At 36.3% G+C, this 19,492-nt stretch overlaps 3 protein-coding genes and 1 non-coding gene across 5 annotated transcripts; 2 read left to right on the plus strand and 2 right to left on the minus strand.

Moving 5' to 3' along the window:
* The first annotated feature begins 1,946 nt into the window (after window positions 1-1,946).
* Window positions 1,947-6,204, plus strand: LOC141914918 (endoplasmic reticulum membrane-associated RNA degradation protein-like). Its single transcript, XM_074806259.1, has 18 exons — window positions 1,947-2,187; window positions 2,333-2,475; window positions 2,616-2,717; window positions 2,892-2,981; window positions 3,073-3,170; window positions 3,286-3,410; window positions 3,495-3,609; window positions 3,691-3,793; window positions 4,083-4,112; window positions 4,251-4,319; window positions 4,408-4,578; window positions 4,663-4,743; window positions 4,821-4,885; window positions 4,971-5,081; window positions 5,156-5,267; window positions 5,347-5,528; window positions 5,607-5,717; window positions 5,806-6,204. The coding sequence occupies exons 1-18, from the start codon at window positions 2,001-2,003 to the stop codon at window positions 5,948-5,950; spliced, it is 2,040 nt and encodes a 679-aa protein (XP_074662360.1). The 5' UTR covers window positions 1,947-2,000; the 3' UTR covers window positions 5,951-6,204.
* On the minus strand, window positions 3,831-3,902 carry Trnac-gca (transfer RNA cysteine (anticodon GCA)). The gene has a single exon. It is a non-coding gene; the product is annotated as a tRNA-Cys (tRNA).
* A 245-nt stretch (window positions 6,205-6,449) lies between the features above and the next one.
* On the plus strand, window positions 6,450-11,009 carry LOC141914901 (selenoprotein N-like). Its single transcript, XM_074806240.1, has 8 exons — window positions 6,450-6,956; window positions 7,259-7,369; window positions 7,461-7,810; window positions 8,121-8,272; window positions 8,433-8,698; window positions 8,834-9,043; window positions 9,185-9,360; window positions 9,446-11,009. The coding sequence occupies exons 1-8, from the start codon at window positions 6,627-6,629 to the stop codon at window positions 9,531-9,533; spliced, it is 1,683 nt and encodes a 560-aa protein (XP_074662341.1). The 5' UTR covers window positions 6,450-6,626; the 3' UTR covers window positions 9,534-11,009.
* A 443-nt stretch (window positions 11,010-11,452) lies between these two features.
* LOC141914991 (phospholipase DDHD1-like) lies at window positions 11,453-19,218 on the minus strand. 2 transcript variants are annotated; one of them, XM_074806344.1, is made up of 15 exons: window positions 19,142-19,218; window positions 17,997-18,440; window positions 17,747-17,917; window positions 17,522-17,656; window positions 17,297-17,435; window positions 16,992-17,107; window positions 16,211-16,317; window positions 15,926-16,114; window positions 15,736-15,803; window positions 15,567-15,642; window positions 15,381-15,437; window positions 14,878-15,027; window positions 14,375-14,591; window positions 13,397-13,558; window positions 11,453-13,304 (listed from the first exon to the last, which is right to left on the minus strand). In XM_074806344.1, exons 2-15 carry the CDS (start codon window positions 18,436-18,438, stop codon window positions 13,150-13,152), a joined length of 2,184 nt encoding a protein of 727 aa, XP_074662445.1. In that variant the 5' UTR covers window positions 18,439-18,440; window positions 19,142-19,218; the 3' UTR covers window positions 11,453-13,149. The 2 variants fall into 2 exon arrangements, with proteins under 2 accessions (XP_074662445.1, XP_074662444.1); XM_074806343.1 differs by lacking the exon at window positions 15,381-15,437 and adding an exon at window positions 16,711-16,752.
* Between the last annotated feature and the right edge of the window lie 274 nt (window positions 19,219-19,492).

A 19,492-nucleotide genomic window follows, 5' to 3' on the forward strand; every position in this document is an offset into this window, starting at 1 on the left:
TTAACCATACAAACATTAGAGAAATACCATCAATAGTAGAATAATCACACTCTGACGTGGAGAATAGATATCAAGTTTAAAAACCCACTATATACAAATTCAAAATAAGTCTAAGCCATGACTATGCAACCGGCCCCTGGGTTCTAAACTTATCAAATACCATAGATTTCTGATACAATATTTGATACTTTTTTCTTCTTCGGTAGCGTTCTGTTCGTTTGCAGTTTAAAGTGGAATCTAAAACGCGTCCCTTGCCATAGGCGTGGTTCGCTGGAAGCTATTTGCTATTGTAATTGATTTCAGATCGATGGGGTTACGGATATCTGGTGGGTAAGCTGAGACGTCAAAATTGGACCGAATGACAATTTTGGATCTCGGAATAATGGAAGTAGAGAAACCGAGTCACGATTTATGATTTGATAAATTCCAAATCTGGAAATAAGAGCATCGTCACCGGGCTCATATTTACAGCAGATCGAGCAAGATAATCTTGGCGTGATTCAGACCATATTTTATTACCTTTGTGCTTTCTTTCAAAAGTCTTTCTTGGTACATTGAAAAGTATTTTTCGTCAATATATCTAGACCTAAAGCATTCGTGACTTCGTAATGTGAGATTTTTTTGAGCGCCAGAATGAACGGAACAACCCAAGCACCACCATCCCTGTCGCAGTTCTACGTCAACATCGGTAATCAAATGCTCATTATCGCCCCGCCTTTCATCATCCTTTTTGGAACAATCGGTAATATTCTAACCGTCGTCGTTCTTTGTCGTAATCAGGCAAGTCGTAAGTCTTCGACGTCATTGTTGATCATCGCGCTAGCTTTCGCCGATACTGGCGTTTTGTACACCGGTCTATTACGTCGATGGATGTTGAGATGGAAAGCCATCAATTTTCGCATCCGTCTGCATTCCCGGCTGGCGTGCCCGTTACATCTTTTTCTAACTTATTTTTTTCTTTGTCTATCGGCGTGGATTATCGTTTTGGTGACGGTAGAACGACTGATTTCGGTGGTGTTTCCAATGCACGCCAGGCGCTGGTGCACCCGGCGTCGAATGGCTTGGGCACTGGTCGCCACGGGTTTAACCATCGTGGCCATATACGGACATGTTTTGTACGGGTTTCAGCTTGGTGTGAGTAGAAACAATAACCCGATATGTTCGATCTTCGATTCGTCATACTACGAATTTTTTGTCGATGTAAACACCTGGATATATACGTTGACTTATTCCGTGCTGCCTTTTCTTTTCATCGTCGTTTGTAACGTACTTATCGTCGTGAAAATTCGGCAATCTCAAATGGCAATGATATCAAAAAGCAGCGCAAACACCGATAAAGAACATATCAAAATGGAAAGCGTAACTCGGATGTTGTTGACAGTAAATGTAATATTTCTAGTAACTACACTTCCTATCGCTGGTTTAACGATATATCAAGAACGAAAGTCGTTTTTTTGGAGCGGTAAAGATCATCCATCGATACAGGTTTTATATCCTTTGTTGACTCTTTTCTCTTACGTAAACAACGCTTGTAATTTCTTTCTGTACTGTTTTAGTGGACCCCGGTTTAGAAAGGATATGTTCGACTTGTTTCACTCGTGTATGCCTCGCCGGTAAATGCCCCGGTGTCAGATACTTTTGTTGGCATCGAATCAAAGAAATCTACTCCAACAAATCTCTGTAAAAATTGTTTATTGAATCCATCGTAAGGTTCAATGAATCGAATAGGGTGAAAGCAAGATAAAACAAACAAACGCCACGAAAGCAACGATGTGAACTAACCATCTGCGGCACTCGACGCTGAGAGTCCGTACCGTAGTCCGAAAGACAAGCAGCCTTCCCTTCTTTGCTATATGTCCCTTATGAATGTAAACAAATATTTCGACATATAGGTTACTTGAGAAATTATACATTTTCTATATATTTCGTTTCATTAAATCAAGGACTGTGATTTTTTAGATATATTGGATTACCAGTTTACTTCAGCAAATACATCAGGAATGGATACAAAGAACAATGATTACATTAACAAGCCAAGCGACACTAAATATCTGTCGGAAAATGTTTATAGATTAATTTGTGTTGTGGGAATATCTGGAAAAAGTACATCACTCCGATTATTATTAAATTCTGATAATGTCCTCAGTGAAGAATATGTATGTGGTTTGCTTGCATCCCGACTAAATGGTAAGCAAACTTCACCAAACCAAAACCCAGCCTGTTTTTGGCCCCTTCCGGGCCTTCAGATTTTATCTTCTTCAATTCGTTTGTGGAATAGATTTAGCTGCGAAACATTAGACTAGGGAGCTGTCCTTATTTGATGTATTTATAGGTGACGATGAACGATCTATTGAGGAATGTATTTCAGCTTTAGCTCCGTGTTTTAACGCTGTTGATAATTACCTGTTTAATCTTGCGAGTGAAGAATTCAAAGATTTCTACGCAGATTTCTACGAATGGACTTCTGCACCCGAGGTACTCAATGCGTGTCACCCCCCCCCCCCCCCACATAATTTAAAGCACTCCACTTACAAAATAAACCCGCGTTCTAATCCTTCCCGGTCCTTCCCGAGTGCGGGTGAAGAGGATTTGCATAAATGATTTTTTTTCCATAGATATTCCAACGCTGTTTTCACCTGTTACAATCGACGGATGCAGTTCTGCACGATTTAGCGATGTTGCTGTGTTCTAGTGTTTTAGAGAGATCTTTAGGCGATGTGAGTCGGTGAACCTGTACATATCTGAACGATTCTGCCGCAAAAAAATTCTTTTTCGCTCAGCATTTTAGATCTGAACAACCTTTACGGCTTTGATCATTCAGAGAAAATAATATCGATCTGTGAGAACTCGTTAAAAATCGCTTTCCGATTATCGATGTCTCTTTTATTTAGATTTACCTTTTGAAAGGAAAGCAATGCCCATCGTTGTTAAAAGATCTTCTGCTTACGAATGAATTGCAAAACATTTTTGGGGATACCTGGGTAAGATATCGTCATCTGGCAATATTGTAGAATCGTAGATAATTTTTGATAAAACCCGAAAAATTCAGATGCTCATCTATATTCGATTCAGATGCGAGTCTTAAGAACCATGATCGGACCGCCTTCTTCCTTGAATTTGCGGAATGTATACTGGCACGGATTTGTAGTTCCCGGTCAGATAAAAAAACAGTGAGGATGATTCTATGGAATTTTGTAATCAATACATTCGATTCATTTTTTGCATAAATAATCCTAGTACCGGTATATAGATGAGAGTTTGTTTCTCACTCAAAACGTTTTTCAGGTATACTTATTTCATATTGCTGATGACGGCAACTCTTGGAAAAAAGTTGGCGGCGAAGGGTGTATCAGTGTCGTCTCATAGGCCATTTACCACATTCCCGGCATTAACCAATTTAGAAATAATCGGTAATATATAATTATACTTTCAACTGTGAATTCGCTGCATCTGCGACTGATGCTTTTGAAAAGAGAATTATCTTCATATTTCAGAAATCGACATTCGCAATTCCAAAATGCTGGAACTGTTGATAGAAGAAACTACATTTATTTCGAACTATATGAGACCAGTTTGGATTTCAGCCATACGGGCTCTTAACAATAACAGGTGTGGTTCGTGCATCTAGGCCCTGAAATTTTACATATTCCGATCACAGACTATCATACGTAGGTTTACCTATCTTTCTAGAAGTGGAGATGCGATTATTCTGCTCCTAACGCAACTGGAACACTGTTTGAGGAGTGTTTTTGCAAAAATAAATAATTGTGAAGGACGAGTTCTAACAGCAGAGGTATATATAAAATGAAAAGTAAGAAAAAATAATGCGAAGGGGGCACCCGGACTTGAACCAGGGACCTCTCGATCTGCAGTCGAATGCTCTACCACTGAGCTATACCCCCGTTACATACCGTTGCGCGCAGCTATACTCGCTATATAACTGGTTTATGGATAATAATCAATACTATTGAGTGGGAAACGCACCGTGTATGAATGCATATGTGTTTATATCGCTTCTGATTATAGTCCAAATTTATGCAAAGTTTACACTTAAACTCAAAAAGCATCTTTCTTTTTTTTAGTCAGCCGAATTTTACACAACATTTGCTGAGGTAAGAATAAGAAATGAAGAAATTCTTTTTCACGGAATCCGGCGTGCGTGCGTCGTTATTGTTTTAACGAGCAAAATTCTCTTATGAAGATCGAACTAATCGTATTAAAGTAGAATTATTTGTTAACTGTTTTAATAGATTTTGAACATAGATTTGCCGAATGGTGACAATAATCATTTACATTCTGCATTAGGAATATCATTTTTGGTAAGGTACATTCTTTCATATTCGATTTTAGAAATTCGTGTTGCGGTCGAGATATCTGTTAAAAACATTTTTGTCCATCGGTTTTTAGGATATGTTATACGATCTGCTGGTTTATCCGGAAGGTTTGCGACTACGTGATCAAATAAGTCACGGTGAAGTAAATCTAAACGCCATCAGCGAACGGATGGTCAGTTTCGTATTCGCGACGTGTGTTGCGTTTTGTTCTAAATGGCTGCCACCGTCGGCTTTGTCTTGGAAGGCACGTAAATTTCAGACGTTAGCGAAACAGAACCATTGAAGAAGCAGGATACGGATGGATTTGATTGATCTTTCGATTTTTCAGGAACCATCTGTTCGTCAGATTTATCAATGGGCTGAAAACTATGAAACTCATTTTCATCCAGTGACAATTGCAAAGTACCAGGTGATAGCGCGTAGATAGTTTGTATAATGTAGATTCTGCTACAATATGTAAGTAAACAATTTTGGTTTTTTTAATAGATCACTAGCATTTCAAAAGAACTTTCGTCTTGGTTAGAACTTCCTCGACCGAGTAAAAGTGATATGTAAGCTAATCGGCGTCGTTTTGATTCTGAGTTCAATATTTAAATCGCTGGCTAAAGAGAAAAATTCACGGCAGAATTATTTCAGATTATTCGATATTGACTGGACGCTAACAGACTGGAGTCATCATGCTCGTTTGAATTCGCTTTGTGAACGGACTGCCAGTATAAGTGGTTCCAATCTAAATGATCACTCAGTGTAAATATACTTAATCGCTTCTCATTCTTGTGTCTCTATAAACAATTTCATTGCAGAAATCATTTAATTTCTAGACCTTTCCAACCGTTCGGCAAGTTCGATTTGCCCGTGACTGATTTGGCTATTCTCCGTTCGTACCATTCAAGTGGTAAAACGATAATTGACGACGATGTCCATGTACATGTAGTAAGGTTTTGCCACCTTAAAACTTCATATTTGTTAGTTGCCATCCACAACGCTGTTACATCTGAATATTTCATTTTAGGCGACTTCTCATGTTGACGGGTTGTCGTCAACTGCTATGATCAACCAAGCTAATTTGATACTGCGTCAATGTACACGCGTTTGTAACAATGTAAAATCGGCTGTCCAAATGCGCTTTGATCAGTTCAAAAGGAGAGAACTGCGATCAAGACAGAGAAAAACCTACGCTCGGATGTTAGACAGGTACGGTACGCTTTATTTGATCGTATATTTATGTAGCGAAAAGATAAACCTTGGAGTCACCGTTCGATATTTTTCCAGTATTACTTTCATATCCATTGGTTTGAAACTGGTCATGATTCATACATTTCAAATCATCAAAAATGCCAGCTCGGGTTCATACAGAACACTGCCACACGAACGTATTCTAAGGTTAGGATTTTGTATCAAAATCGACCGGAACCTCTCAATGTATTATATACCATTAATTGTTAATTGCTCGTATGTCTTATTACTACAGGTTAGCTAAACATATTCTCAAATACAGTGAGAATATCGCCAGTCATACGAATGTAGAGAAAAATCGCTGGGAAGAAGCCGTTATACTAACTGAATCATTATTAGAATATCTTATTGTTGTTATGCAAAACACATCTAATAGCTGATAATAAATAACATTGTCACAGTGGGGATCGATGGATTTATTTATTTACTTAGTTGCGTAGGCTACGGATTGGTAGATTTTGATTAATCATGGACGCGTATGATTTGATAAATGGCATAGAGCGCTAGACTCATTCAGCGCAGAATTGATAAATAAAATGTTTTACAAAAAGTAAATTAAACATACTGCGGTAGTTTCAGATGTTTTTAGAACGTGCTATGGAGTCTAAGTTTGTACACGTAATATCATAATAAAGACCTCAGCCTGTGTTTTATAGGATGTCAGTTGTTCTGGTTGGTTTTTTTAGACAGTTTTTCAGTATAGTGTCCTGTTTTTTAATATGGAGAGGAGATTGGACTGGAGTCTCCGAACTGCGGTCAATAATGTCAGATGTTAACCGTCAAGTGCTGCCCCTATATATATCATTAGCGGTGAACAAGTGAACTAAATGATTCCAGCCCAGCCCTATGTCCCAATTACATAGATGGCAGCACCAGCTGAGAACGAGCAGCTGTCAAAAATTCTCACACACGCACTAAAGTGAAACTGATGTGAAAAATGTCACGTACGCGTCACAAATCTCAGCTTTTTAGTTTGATATAGATGCAATAACTATGCAGGAACAAACCTGAGCATACGTCTTGTGTAAGAGCTTGAAATCAACCTCTGGTGGTAAGATGCCCGAGGTTTCGATTCAAACCAATGATGATGTGGTGGTCGTGGCGAAACCTCGTCCCGCCGGTAAACCAAAACCTGGAACTATAACTATAGAACTGCCTGCATGGATATTATGGGGGCTAGCGGTGCTGGTAGGGGTGGTTGCTGTTGTGTCTGGATGTTTTTGGACGATGTCCAGATATGGGCCGTTTATTTTGGCGCCCGCCGATGTGATGGATGACGTCGGAATTGATGGCGTGATGATTTTCCGCAAACACGACCGCGATGACGACGGTGTATTGACTTTAGAAGAATTTGAACCGATTGTTCATCGACTACGTGATTTAAACGTAAGTTATCAGTTGAATTCTATCTGTTCACACATTAGCAACCCGTCAGTGGTTTAGTTTCACGATTGGATATTTTCACAAACCACTAATAGACCCCTCAGTCTGATATCAAGCCGTTGTTCCCAAAAAGTGAACATTATCTAGTATTCAGACTTTAGGCCCATGATGGTATAAGTCCGACTGATTATAAAAGCTTAGCAACGATTAACTAATCAGAGTGGTACCTGCTTAAATCAGAGATTTGAATATAATGATTAAGTATTAGAAACAAAAGATTTCCAAGACTTAATATGTTTTTTTAGGAAACAGTCCAATACATCCAGGATATAAAACAGTACGATGAAATACTTACCATAGAAACTGCGTTTATGCCATTCGTTTTATCCAGCATGAATAAGAATATGAATGAGCTGGTAAGTATTTATATTATATACCTATTCAGTTCACATTTAAGTTCTATCTGGTAGCGGAATCGTTCCAGCTTGTATAAAATTTTATTTTCAGTTTGCTGGTACCCTAGACTCATTGTACGGCTTGAAAACGTGGAAAACTGTTAGTGCACCGTGGAAGAACTACGCAGCCCGACATTTCTCCGTGTTTATGCCATCGGAAAAAGACTTGACGAACTTGGGCAAAGTTTATAAGATCTACGAATTTAACCCCGGTCCCGACGAGCCGTCGTTCATCTCGAGTAATCGCTATTATCCACCGACTGTCGAAAGACGACTGGTCACAATTCATCAGCTGTTAGCCATGTTTCATCCGAGGCCGTTCGTTTACGCGCGGTTTCAACCACAAGGAGCATACGCATGTGTACGAGCGTACAACGAATTCTTCATAGATATAGAATTTAGGTAGGCAACTAATGTCTATTTCAACTTTGCTTGAGAAGGCATCAGGTGGCCTAGCTCTGTCAGTTTTAGTAGTACATACCTGATATTGGTCCTAAGAACCAGCAAAGATGGGCATTTGAACTAAAACATCAATTTTTGATCCATTTTATGCTGCATCGAAGCAAAGTTGAAATAGAAATTAGACAAAAATTGTTAGCAAGCCCAAGTAACTCCTTTTAAGTTTTATGAATGACTTTATGCTGTGATATACTGAATTGGAAAACCACTATTTATGTGCAGAATTTGCTTTATTTCTGTTCTTTTTGTTTAGAATACATGCTGAGTTTCAGCTAAATGAACCACCGTTTTATCCATTTTGGTTCACACCAGCTCAATTCATGGGAAATTTGATCATCAGTAGAGATGGAAAACATGTTGTATATTTCCACATGTTTGTTCCCAACGATCGGAAACTCAATGTTGGTGAGTAATGAAGTTTACATTAAAACCATAACAACTATACAGTAAAGCTGATGTAATGATGAAAAATATCTGCATTTATTGTTTATGAGTAGACTTTTAAAAAGAATTTCATGAGGGGTTTTAAGTGTAACTGAATGCGCTAACTTTGAACTAATTTAAGACTTGGAGTGGTTAAACCCTAGAGAATCTGATGCTGATGATCAGAATATGGAAGTCGATATTGGTTTAATCCCGTTGATGGAATTACGATCTACTGACGAATCGCGATTCGCTGCCAATAATAGCAAAGGGCAAGATCTACACCTAACGTTCAACAATCGCGATCCAGAACATGTAACAAAAGCTAAGTCTCAACAGTGGCTGGAAGAGATTGCAGTTGAAAGAGCTAGAAAACACATTGAAATTAGATTTTATCCTTTTAAAAGGGTAAGTTCAGTAGCTAACTCAACAATTGCCATAAATCAAATGGACTTTTCTCTTAAGTCTTCGATCCCCGGCTACTAAATTCAGCATCTTAGGATGGTGGTTCATTTGTTAAGTAATAAAGCAATTTCCATTTAGGTGCCTTATTATAATTTCACGGATGCCTTTAGCAGAGGAGAAATCGAAAAAAAGCCAATACATTCCATACTGCTGTGGGGTGCATTGGATGATCAGAGCTGCTGAGGTTCAGGGCGGACTCTTCGGGAGACATCTCTCGAGAGCCCGCCCGTTATGTCTTTTCTCAAGGACAAGATGATTAGCACCTGGTCACTGGTAGCTGACGTAAAAGTAAGTATAAAAAAAGTTCACACGATATTTTGAATTCAAATGAACAGTTATCATTGATGATTAGTTATCATGTAATAGATCATTAAAATCTTTGTTTTACAGGATGAACATCGATTAAGATCCTAATTCTTATTTTTACAGGAAATTGAGAAAGATCTAACTCGACCAAAGGATGCAATTAGAGCTCAACTGCACATGAAAAGCTATGTGTTTCCAGTTATGATGATCGTTGCATTGCCGAATGGTACCGTTATAAACGCACTGAATGCTAATGAATTTATGGATAAAGGTGATAAACTTTCCGAAAAAGAAGTCGGGTGAGTTGAGAAAATTGTTTGAAAATCACGAGACCATAAAACTTGTACAAAACTAGAAAAATCATCTGAAATTTTTCTATTTCAGGTTTGATATCCCGAATAATGTTTTATATCTAGACTTTCTGAGAGATTCCTACAAAATATTTGAAGACGAATATAAGCATACACTATAGCAGCAGGAGCTGGTGTTGTTGTAAAGAAAACAAAAACTAAATATTCATTTATATAAACAAACAACAATTTATCATCAACTATCTATATATCAATGCACAGATCTGAATATAATAGACCAAGGGTTTCATGATAAGCTACTGGTTAGCTACTGGGTAATATATACAGTCAACTCTTTGTTATCCAAATTCCATATTGGCCATCCACCACATAATTTTCAGAGTACAATTGATGAATATTTTAGATAATATAGTAGAACAAACTTCTCACTACTTTTTGTAAAAGACAGAGTTCAATAAAACAGTTCATGTGTTCATAGAAAATGGCTTAATGATGTAATAATACATTTTGAGAGGTCATTTCGAGTGTCTTGAAGAAAATGGAAATTTCTTAGATTCATTTTATCCGTCACCCTCGATAATCCACCAAAATTGCAGAGGTCCTGATAGTGGTGGATGACAAGGAGTTGACTGTAACTCATAATGTAATAATATTCATGAGATTCATTATCGTATATACACTGTACTTAGATAGATTTTATAAGTTGCAAGCATATCAGTATCTTGTACCGGTGTAGCCTAGAGAAATTCAATGCAATAGCATATCACATTTGAATCAAAATTTTCTTTCTGTTTTATCAAATTAATCAATCATTACTGCTACATTGCACAATTTATTGAATAGTATAATCATGTTTAAGAGTTATTGAATGGTTTCATGTGATTTCAATTATTTTTTGCTACCAAACCACTGATAGATTTACATCGAATGTTACTGTTTGATAAAGAGTGATACATGTTGTAGGGTTTATCAGCAACAGATGTTAATTTTATAGGAAATTTACATGATATACATAATCGTTTATTCTTTAAAAGCCTTTTTAGAAAATAATGTATACAGTGTACACTAAAAACACTACTGCTTTGTGATTCAAAGTACATGTACAGGTACTAGCTGTACTAGTCAGTAGTCTTCATTGCGTTAACATTGGGAGGCAGTTATATGAACTATCATTCTCAATTTTTGTGTATGACGTCTTTTCACCTAAAGTACATTCATGTACAGGCTAAAGACTGATGGCTTAACAAGAGATAGAATGATGGTTCATAATAAACGCTTCTGAAATTTATTGTCTATAGACAATTAACTCCTTGTATCATTCCCAAGTCATTCCTCTTTCCAGGTGCTTCTAGTCACTGTAGCTCCATAATTCCCCTCATGACAAAATTGGTCTGTGATTTATAAACTATTTGGAATAATCAGCAGGGGATCTGAGAGAAGCTTTTATTTCTTGAAGGGTCTATGATTGAAGCTTAAAATTAACTTTATTCAATAGGTATTTAGACCACATTCATGATTTTGCTGATTTTAACATGTAATGTCTTGCCTATTTGCTGCTAACTCTGCAGCGGTTTTATTTTGAGAATAGATCTGTAAACTGAAGATAAATGAGCAATAAATATACTCTACTTTTACAATATATGTATACTTTTGCTTGTTGAACACTTCATAACTGGTTCAAACTCCACTTGATTGAGATCGAAACATCTTTTCCTAAATTGACCGAGTGGATTATAGTCGCCAGTATCGGACTTAAGGCTAAGTTCTGACATAACTGTGATTTCAGTGATTACTGTGTGATTTCAGTCTGGGTGATACATACAATGGACTTCTAGACGATTCTTTAAGTGTAAAAGCAGTTTTTGCCAAATTTTAAATCCTTTTCCTATATACACTGAATTGTATGTCATTGATATGCATTATTAACTTTGAGAAAAAGATGAATATATAGTCATTCCATTATAAATGATTTCACTAAACAGGAGGTCCATCAGCCACTTGACATGCACAAGAAGACAGCAAGGAAACATTTTTGTTAAAATATAGAATGTAATTATATTATCTGAAAATAGGATCACAGAGAAAAAATATCAACAAGAATTCAAATTAAACAGCATAAATACATATGATGGTACATATCTCTTATGAGATAAGAAAAAAATAATCATGATAGTCTTTTATTGAGAAAAATAGATCATATGCATTAACATATGAAAATTACATTCAGGAAAAAAATTGTTAATCTAAAAAATAAGTAGTTTGTACAAGTATTTCCAGCCTTACTTATGGTTTCTCATGAATAACTAATGTAAAATGACTAGATTAATATCGAAATGCTAGGAAAGCAAAATAATGAAACATCTATAATAATCACAAAATTCATAAAAACTGAACTACAAGTTCTCACAAACAGGTAACACATTAGTCCATCCAATGAAAAGTTTCAAACCTGAGAAAGAAATTATGACAGAAGCCTGGCAAGGCTGATAGGCTATCCGCTGTGTCATATCACCTCAACACATTTTTGAATCGAGTTAGTGAATTTCAACAACGTCATTTATTAACAATGAAACTCGAAAACAAATGTTTATTGATAAGACATTTTTCATCAATTTTAGATTACACTGTTAATTCATCAGGAAATGCAATGACATTCAAGGCATACATACATACATTATCTGTACTCATTATCACAACACCCAAATGATAATCTTCATGGAATTTGACATCTAAAATGGAATTTGGGAAAAGCACATTTGCTCTATAAGTAAACATTGATGAGGCTTGCACAGACTTGGTTTTTGTTATAGATAAATACAGTTAATTCAGTCAACCCTCACTGAAAACATGGGAATTTTTGAAGCCATATGTACACAAATAAATTTGAAATGGGAGGTATCTTGATAGTAATTCCTCACATTTTATCATTAACTCGCAGACATAAAGAGACCCAGCTTTGATAACATTCACTACCCACAAATTGCTACAATCAATAGAAATAGCTAGTAACGACAGAAAACACTTAAAGAGTACCAATATCATGGAATGATTGTAATAATGTTTCTTTAAATCACTTTCTAAACAGTTTCCAGCCAAAGAATTACTGTAAAGTATTCTATTCAAATATTATTTTCATTGCCGATATAAAATACATGTATCACTAATGATATATCTACCAGTTTTTATGTATTTCATCTTTTAAACCTATTAGATAAAACAAATTCAAGAATTTTTGAACATTTAAAATTCTTGCATACCAAATAAGGTATCTATGTACGCTATCTCAACTGACCGAATAACCCTATATACATCGGAAGCATTGCTTAGGAGAGAAGAGAGCACCAGTTTAAATCTTGCCCCACACTTGACAACAAACAACATGAGAATATTTCAGAAGGCTTTTAGTTTACATTCCCTGTTACATACAAATGCTTGTTTAGTTAGTTGTTGGCTTACATACATCCATAACTCCATATGTTTATTTTTATCAAAAAGATAGGTGATCAAAAACTAGAATTTTCATCATACAAAATTCTTCTTATCATCCATTCTTTTTGGAGAGCAAAGAATTGTCTCTACATTAAAATCATTTACCGTCCATCTATGCCAGAAACAGTACTAGTATCTAAAGTAACTACTGTGTATCAGAAAAATTGAATAATAAAATAACCTTAAATTGCTGTTGCAAATGAAACAACATTAATATAATATATCCTTTTACATTATCGCTGATGAAATATCGATGAAACCCATTGACTAGTTCATAATGATGATTTGTCATGTTTTGGGCGTATAGTCTGGATGTACATTTGTCAGAATGAATAGACCAATATCTTGGTTAGTCCAGTAAGCTGTGTGAGATGTCAAAACGGCCAAATAGCTGTTCTCGAGACTTCCTTCTTGCAGTTGATAATCCAATCGATACTCTAAATCTACCACAAAATTAGCGTTGTAGAACAAACAACCAAGTAGTTTTTAAATCAAACAGTAACAGGACAATTTTAATGAAACTAGTCTTATCTACCTGTATGTTCAGTACTTGTATAGTCTTGAGCGTCTTCCATTTCTTTAGCATGCATTCTCTTCTCAATTTCCTGGGCGCTGCTTTCAATTCGCTCCATTTCGGCGCTAAGTTCATCTTCAGGTGACTTCTTGCTGAATTTTGCCCAAACTGAAGCCACGCGATCTGACAAGGAAAAATCAATTGAACAGGGTGAATAATTTACAGATTTTATAATCCAATATGGTTAAATAAAAAGTACGAACAAAAAGTGCTATTATCAGTTATTGCTGATACACAGAAAGTTGAATGTAACTCTTATTCCAGACTTTTCACTGGGTACTGAGAAAAAGATAAGTGTTATAAAAAGGTGCAGTAAATGATATTCAAAAATTGAGTCAAAAAGATACAATAAGAATGAAATTGGATATCCAATATTTTCTAGAATTCAAATTCGGTGCTGTGTGGTAGGTGGACACTAAAAAATTGGGTTTTCTTACCAAGGACACTACCAGGGGGAGGTGTGTCCTCTGAATCGGATGGTGTAGCTGTTCAAGGCAAAATAAGATAAGGCAAATAATTAGAAAAAAGCATAGATACTACCACAATGGGGAGAAATATAACTACCAAGAATGCTCAAGTAAGCCATATCTTCAAGAGCTGAGGAATTGAAGAGAAAAAAACATTGCACCCATATTTAATTTTGCCACTACACTTATGCATGTTTATTAAGGTACAATAGATTTAACAAACTGCGAGATAGATAACATTCCCAAATGACCCATAAGCTAAACATGAAATGGGGTTAGTAAGGCATGATATTGATTTGATGCTTACCTTCTTGGTAGACATAAATGTACACGTACATATACAGATAAATACATTTATAATAGTACTCATACACTGAATATCAGATTAAGCATATGATGGGTTAAAATTTCTAACAGATGACCTACAACTACATTAGACAAATGACAGGAATCACATAAATGTTGATCTTACTCGATATGGATCCTTTTGGTTTGACTTCAGTTGCTTGGTTATTATTGTTCTTTTCATTACTCTCATCTTTCCGGTTGTTGGTTGCTTTCGATGATGTCGCCACCTCGGCTTTGATAGACGTGTAAGGTTCAGAGACTTTGGCTGTGTCAACGCGGTGGATTTTCAGTGGTTTCAATCCGGAATAATGTTTAAGTAGTAACGGTTCTAGCCTATAAGCCTGCAATCAATCATCATACCGGTAGTGTCAGTAAAAGCGATATAGTTTTGGGAATCGAAACAAGCAATAGAACACCTAGTTCTATTGAATGATTGAATATATTTTTCTTTATGATAGAAAAATTTAAATTTACAACCAAGGTTTCTTATGAATTTTTTTATTTTTACAATACAGAGTAATAATGAAATACAGGAGATCCTGAGAAGTCGAAAAGTGACTTATGTGAATTGGAGCCCCTCTGTCTATTGCACATAGAAATTGTTATTTGATACATGTATTTACGTACCACAGGATCAGCAGGATGATAGATGTTGAACAATCGGTTACAAATCGTTCTTGGCAGGATGTGATCTTGCGTAGCATTACCCTTTGGTCTTACACCTCTCAAAGCCAGAAATACTGCTAATGGAGATCCGAGACAGAAGAAATTTTCAAGCTGAAAATATATTCATATGTCAACAGTTAGAATCCATATCCATGATAAAAACTTCATCATTTCCTTGACATTTCTAGCGAAGTAAAAACAAAATTGGAGAATTGAGAACATGCAAACCTTGTCACCAAAATGAGCAAAAAATAAAGATTTATCAAATGGCATTCTATACTAAAGACAAGAAAGCTTATAGATCCATATACCTGCATTTCAAACTCACAAGCAAAATCTAGCATAAATCAGATTTGAACTAATTTCTTATACATTACACTAAGCCCATTGTATATTACACCAAACCCTTTAGGAACCAAACCCAGTATATTGATGGCCATCACCACGCACAAAATGCGAGTTACCTTTGGAAGAGATCGCCACAAAGGCCCCGAAAAAACATTGTTAGGAAAGTTTGCTTCCTGAAATTCATTCAAATTACATTTCAGTTGGCAGTGTAGATGCCCGACATTCTGGTTGTAATGGGCTGTACACATATAACAACCATGTCATATCACAGCAAACTGAGTAAAATTCTTAGATAGACCTACCTTAAACCGCAGTGTTGGCACTTTCAGATGTTCTTTTTCAGCTAAACTCAACAGCTTCATTTCCAGATCAGTGACTCTGAAGGAAATGGCAAAACCACAGACTGGTAAATTAGTATAATTTTTCACCATCATATAGCCATAAGAATTACGAAATGAGAAATTTATTCACCGCTTCCTGGCAGCATCAAGTTCTGTCACCAAATTCGCAGCACCTTCAGTCTTTTGAGTGTTTTTTCCCTATAAGAATTAGTTAGTATATGGTAATATATGGCTCACTTTTTCTGACACAAGGAATCTAAATATGGTTTTTAGACCCCAAGATGATATAAAATGAATGATAATTTGCAGGAATTACTTACAATAACATGAGCGACATACTGATCATACATCTGTATAGGATTCCAGCCCATTATGATGTCATACATTATCACGCAACCTAATGAATGTGCGACAATGGACACTTTACCACCATTTGGTTCAAAATATGGATGCCGTGCGCAGAACATGCTGTATAACCGATTGAGCTCTGTTTGTAAACCGTGAGTTATCTGAAAATGATTACGAATTAAAGATACAAAATGACCTGCAATCGCTTCCAATCGGCTGGAGCTGTATTTTAAGAGGGATTTTGTTGATATCCATACCTCTGATCTATAAAGTGGACTTGTGTAATATAATATATCCATGGCACTGCTGTTCAGAATGGTTCTAAGGCCTCTCACTTTGGTTGGTGTAATGGAGTCAACAGTATCTGCAGGAAAAATTGTTAATACAATGCCTTGTGATTGAAGGACAACCAATATTTGGAACAATAATTTGAATAAGAATTTGAATTATCACTACAAAAAATTAACGAAGATATGCAGATATCATGAAACGCATCAGCGTGCAGTGCAATAGACTAAATATACCATTGATGTGCATTCTTAGTACCAGTATGTACGTTAGTAATTTGACAAATAAAGCATATACATCATTTAGTCAAATAAAATTCTTATTAGTAGCTTATTACAACTGTAAAGCTATAGACTACCTATTTTTTCAAATAAAAAGAACTACCTATTTTTTTTTCAAATAAAAAGAATAAGGCACACATGAAGAATATAATAACATGTTTCCATGCTTGATTTGGTTAAGGCCATACCTTCTGGCCCACAAATATCGTGTTCAGAACCATCAATTAATCCTGAAATTATTCATGAATAAATTCCCAGTATATATTTCATCAGATATGTATTGAACGAGCATCAAAATCTTTGAGAAATGTTTGAAAAGGCAGTAATTGAGTGAATATTATCTTTAGAAACACCATGAGAGATCATATCAGTTTTTCTGGTATCTGACTATCTGGTATCTGATGTCTTCTGACAATAATTTCTTTGAAGAGAAGTTATGAATAAAGGAATATCAATTGCACACACTCACCGCCGTCTAATTTCAAGGATGATCTCCATTCAACAGGAAGGTATTCTGCTCGCTGATTGTCGGAGTCAAGGTCTGGAAAATACTTGGAACGCAGTTTATTCACATTAGCTCTGAGACTATAAACAAAGAATGAAAAAAAAGACAGTTATAATCAATTCAAACTGGGATATGAAATATTTCCACTCTTAAACATGTAGAATACTACATGTACGATCAGCTATTCAGTTTTGGTTTAACCTTTTTGGAAAAATTGAACAATTTCCGATAAGGGAAAGCCACAAAAATGGTAGGTACTGTACACTTACTCCTTACAGCTTCTGATAATACTGCCAGTTTCCATTTTCTGTCCAATTCCATGGATGACGAATACTAAATGAGTGATATCAGCAGGTTTATCATCAGGTCTCGCCTCCATGTAATATCCTCGATACAATCGTGTTCCACCTTTAAATAATAACGATACTTAAGCATAATATAAGTTGAAGACAACGACAAACTCTTCCCGACTGAGAAATGATGAGTCTTTTTACCAGCGCTTTTTTGTATTCCTAATCGATGACCAACTGATCGGACCAGTCTCGAGGACGTTGCTTCACTAAACATGTATATTTCATTGACTGCGTACCAATCAACATGGAATTCTTTGAACTTCATATGATGAATAACTGAATTCATACAAAAATAAGCGTTCAAAATTGCAACTTTAATGCAGTTCATGCACTAAAAATTCCAAGGGTAAGCTTGTATTTATCTACCTTTTTTCTGCCCTTTTTGTGGCGCAACTGGATTTTCTGTTTGAAATTTCTGATGTTCGAAATTAGATAAATGCTCCGTTTCAATTTGGGCGGCATATCCCTCTTCCAACGGTTGCCACGTGCCATCAATAAACCAACAAGCCCTCATTATGGTCGCTGTTTGATTAACAGCTAAAAAACAAAATACAATGCATATATTTAAGAACAAACCGGGTCAAGTAAGATACTTTTTCAATGTTATCTGCAATACCTGTCCAATAAATAGGATAGCACTTATTGCTAACGACATCAACTTCGTAAAGTCCACCACGAACTACGATCATTTCGATATTATCTTCATGTTTGCCGCCGGTACCAAAATGTAGTTCTCGATACTTGCATTCGATACGCAAAGAATCGTAACCGATAAACGGTGTCCATTTTTTCGCGCCGTCCTCTTTATAAAACCAGCGTATTTCCTCAGGACCGAGGGCTTCGACGGTATCCGTTACAGGGTACAGATAACGCCGAAGGTTAGCCATACTAGAGGGTGTATCACCAGGACGTGAAGAAACATCGCTGATCTCAGAGCTTGCCTCGTCCATATAGATGTCGTCATCGGGAAAATCCGACTCGCTTAATGGATCGCCGAATTGATCCATATCTGAAGATGATATCCTGACCCTTGCATCCCCAAAAGAACTAGGAAACATTTCTGCAATGTAAACATTATGATAATGGATATTTCAATGGATATCTTACTGCAATACTGTAGAGCGCTCATTATGCTTCATATCTTACCATCAATCGAAACATTAACTCCAAGCCTAATCTTTCAACTTATTGATGTCAATGTACAGATGATAGAAAAACATAAATTGGCGCTTGCAGTCAGGGTAGTCATTAGACTTCTGAATGTTGTAATAATGATTAAACATACAAACACATTAAGAAGTATATGACTGTTAAAGTAGAGGCAACCTGATTCAAATGGTCTTGAATCAGAATGAATAATTTTCAGTGGCGTTGGAAGTGCAGCGACTGCAGTGGCGAAAGCCGCGGCAATAATTTAGTGAATGACGTTTTTTTTCTTTGAATACCACGTTTTCAGTGAAGAAATTAGGTCAATTCGAGGCGGCAAAATTAAGAACCTGTCCAAAATCGGCATTTGGCCGCAGCAATAAAACATTGCTTCCAACGCGCCTGATTTTTGATACGTAATAGTCAATGATTGACAGGTATTAGTTAGTAATTCATTGATGATGAACTGAACGGACGCGTCTGGGCCATCGTCCGTACAGTATGCGAAGCCAAATGACAAATTCTATACGCTTAAAATATCTTATCGAAGATACATGCCATCATTATCGCGCGTAGTAAAATAAAGCTTCAATCCAAGTACGGTGATTACATTACCTTGTTCAAATAGGATACTTTCAAGGCAAATAAATAAAGGCGAACAAATGTCAAATTAAGGATCGATTAAGATCCACTTTCTAGACGCAATCGCGAGAGTTGAATACAACTTTCAGACGTACAGCTACCGAAAAATATTTCTTCGCTTCATGTATTTGATGCATACCGGTATGTGCAGCTGATTGTCGGACGCCGGCCGGTTGGTACCAACAATACGAAATATTAAGTCCATGCCTTAACTATTTAGTCATTTTTTCCATGCATTTGAATTTTCTTTTGGTGATTAAAAACTTAAGAAATATCGAATCTCAATTAGCCCTCAAGGATAAGTCTTTGAAGACATATGTAGTC

Source organism: Tubulanus polymorphus, chromosome 1 (assembly GCF_964204645.1).
Source record: "Tubulanus polymorphus chromosome 1, tnTubPoly1.2, whole genome shotgun sequence".
Classification (NCBI taxonomy): domain Eukaryota; kingdom Metazoa; phylum Nemertea; class Palaeonemertea; order Tubulaniformes; family Tubulanidae; genus Tubulanus; species Tubulanus polymorphus.

Bases quoted from the DNA above. Each gene is read 5' to 3' on its own strand.
- LOC141914991 (XM_074806344.1), bottom strand. From the start codon at position 18,438: ATGTTTCCTAGTTCTTTTGGGGATGCAAGGGTCAGGATATCATCTTCA. The intron at 15,804-15,925 runs GTAAGTAATTCC...TAATTCTTATAG, and splicing joins AGTATGTCGCTCATGTTATT to GGAAAAAACACTCAAAAGAC. The intron at 14,592-14,877 runs GTACGTAAATAC...GATTGATTGCAG, and splicing joins ATCATCCTGCTGATCCTGTG to GCTTATAGGCTAGAACCGTT.
- LOC141914918 (XM_074806259.1), top strand. From the start codon at position 2,001: ATGGATACAAAGAACAATGATTACATTAACAAGCCAAGCGACACTAAA. The intron at 3,794-4,082 runs GTATATATAAAA...TCTTTTTTTTAG, and splicing joins GACGAGTTCTAACAGCAGAG to TCAGCCGAATTTTACACAAC. The intron at 4,579-4,662 runs GCACGTAAATTT...TCGATTTTTCAG, and splicing joins CGTCGGCTTTGTCTTGGAAG to GAACCATCTGTTCGTCAGAT.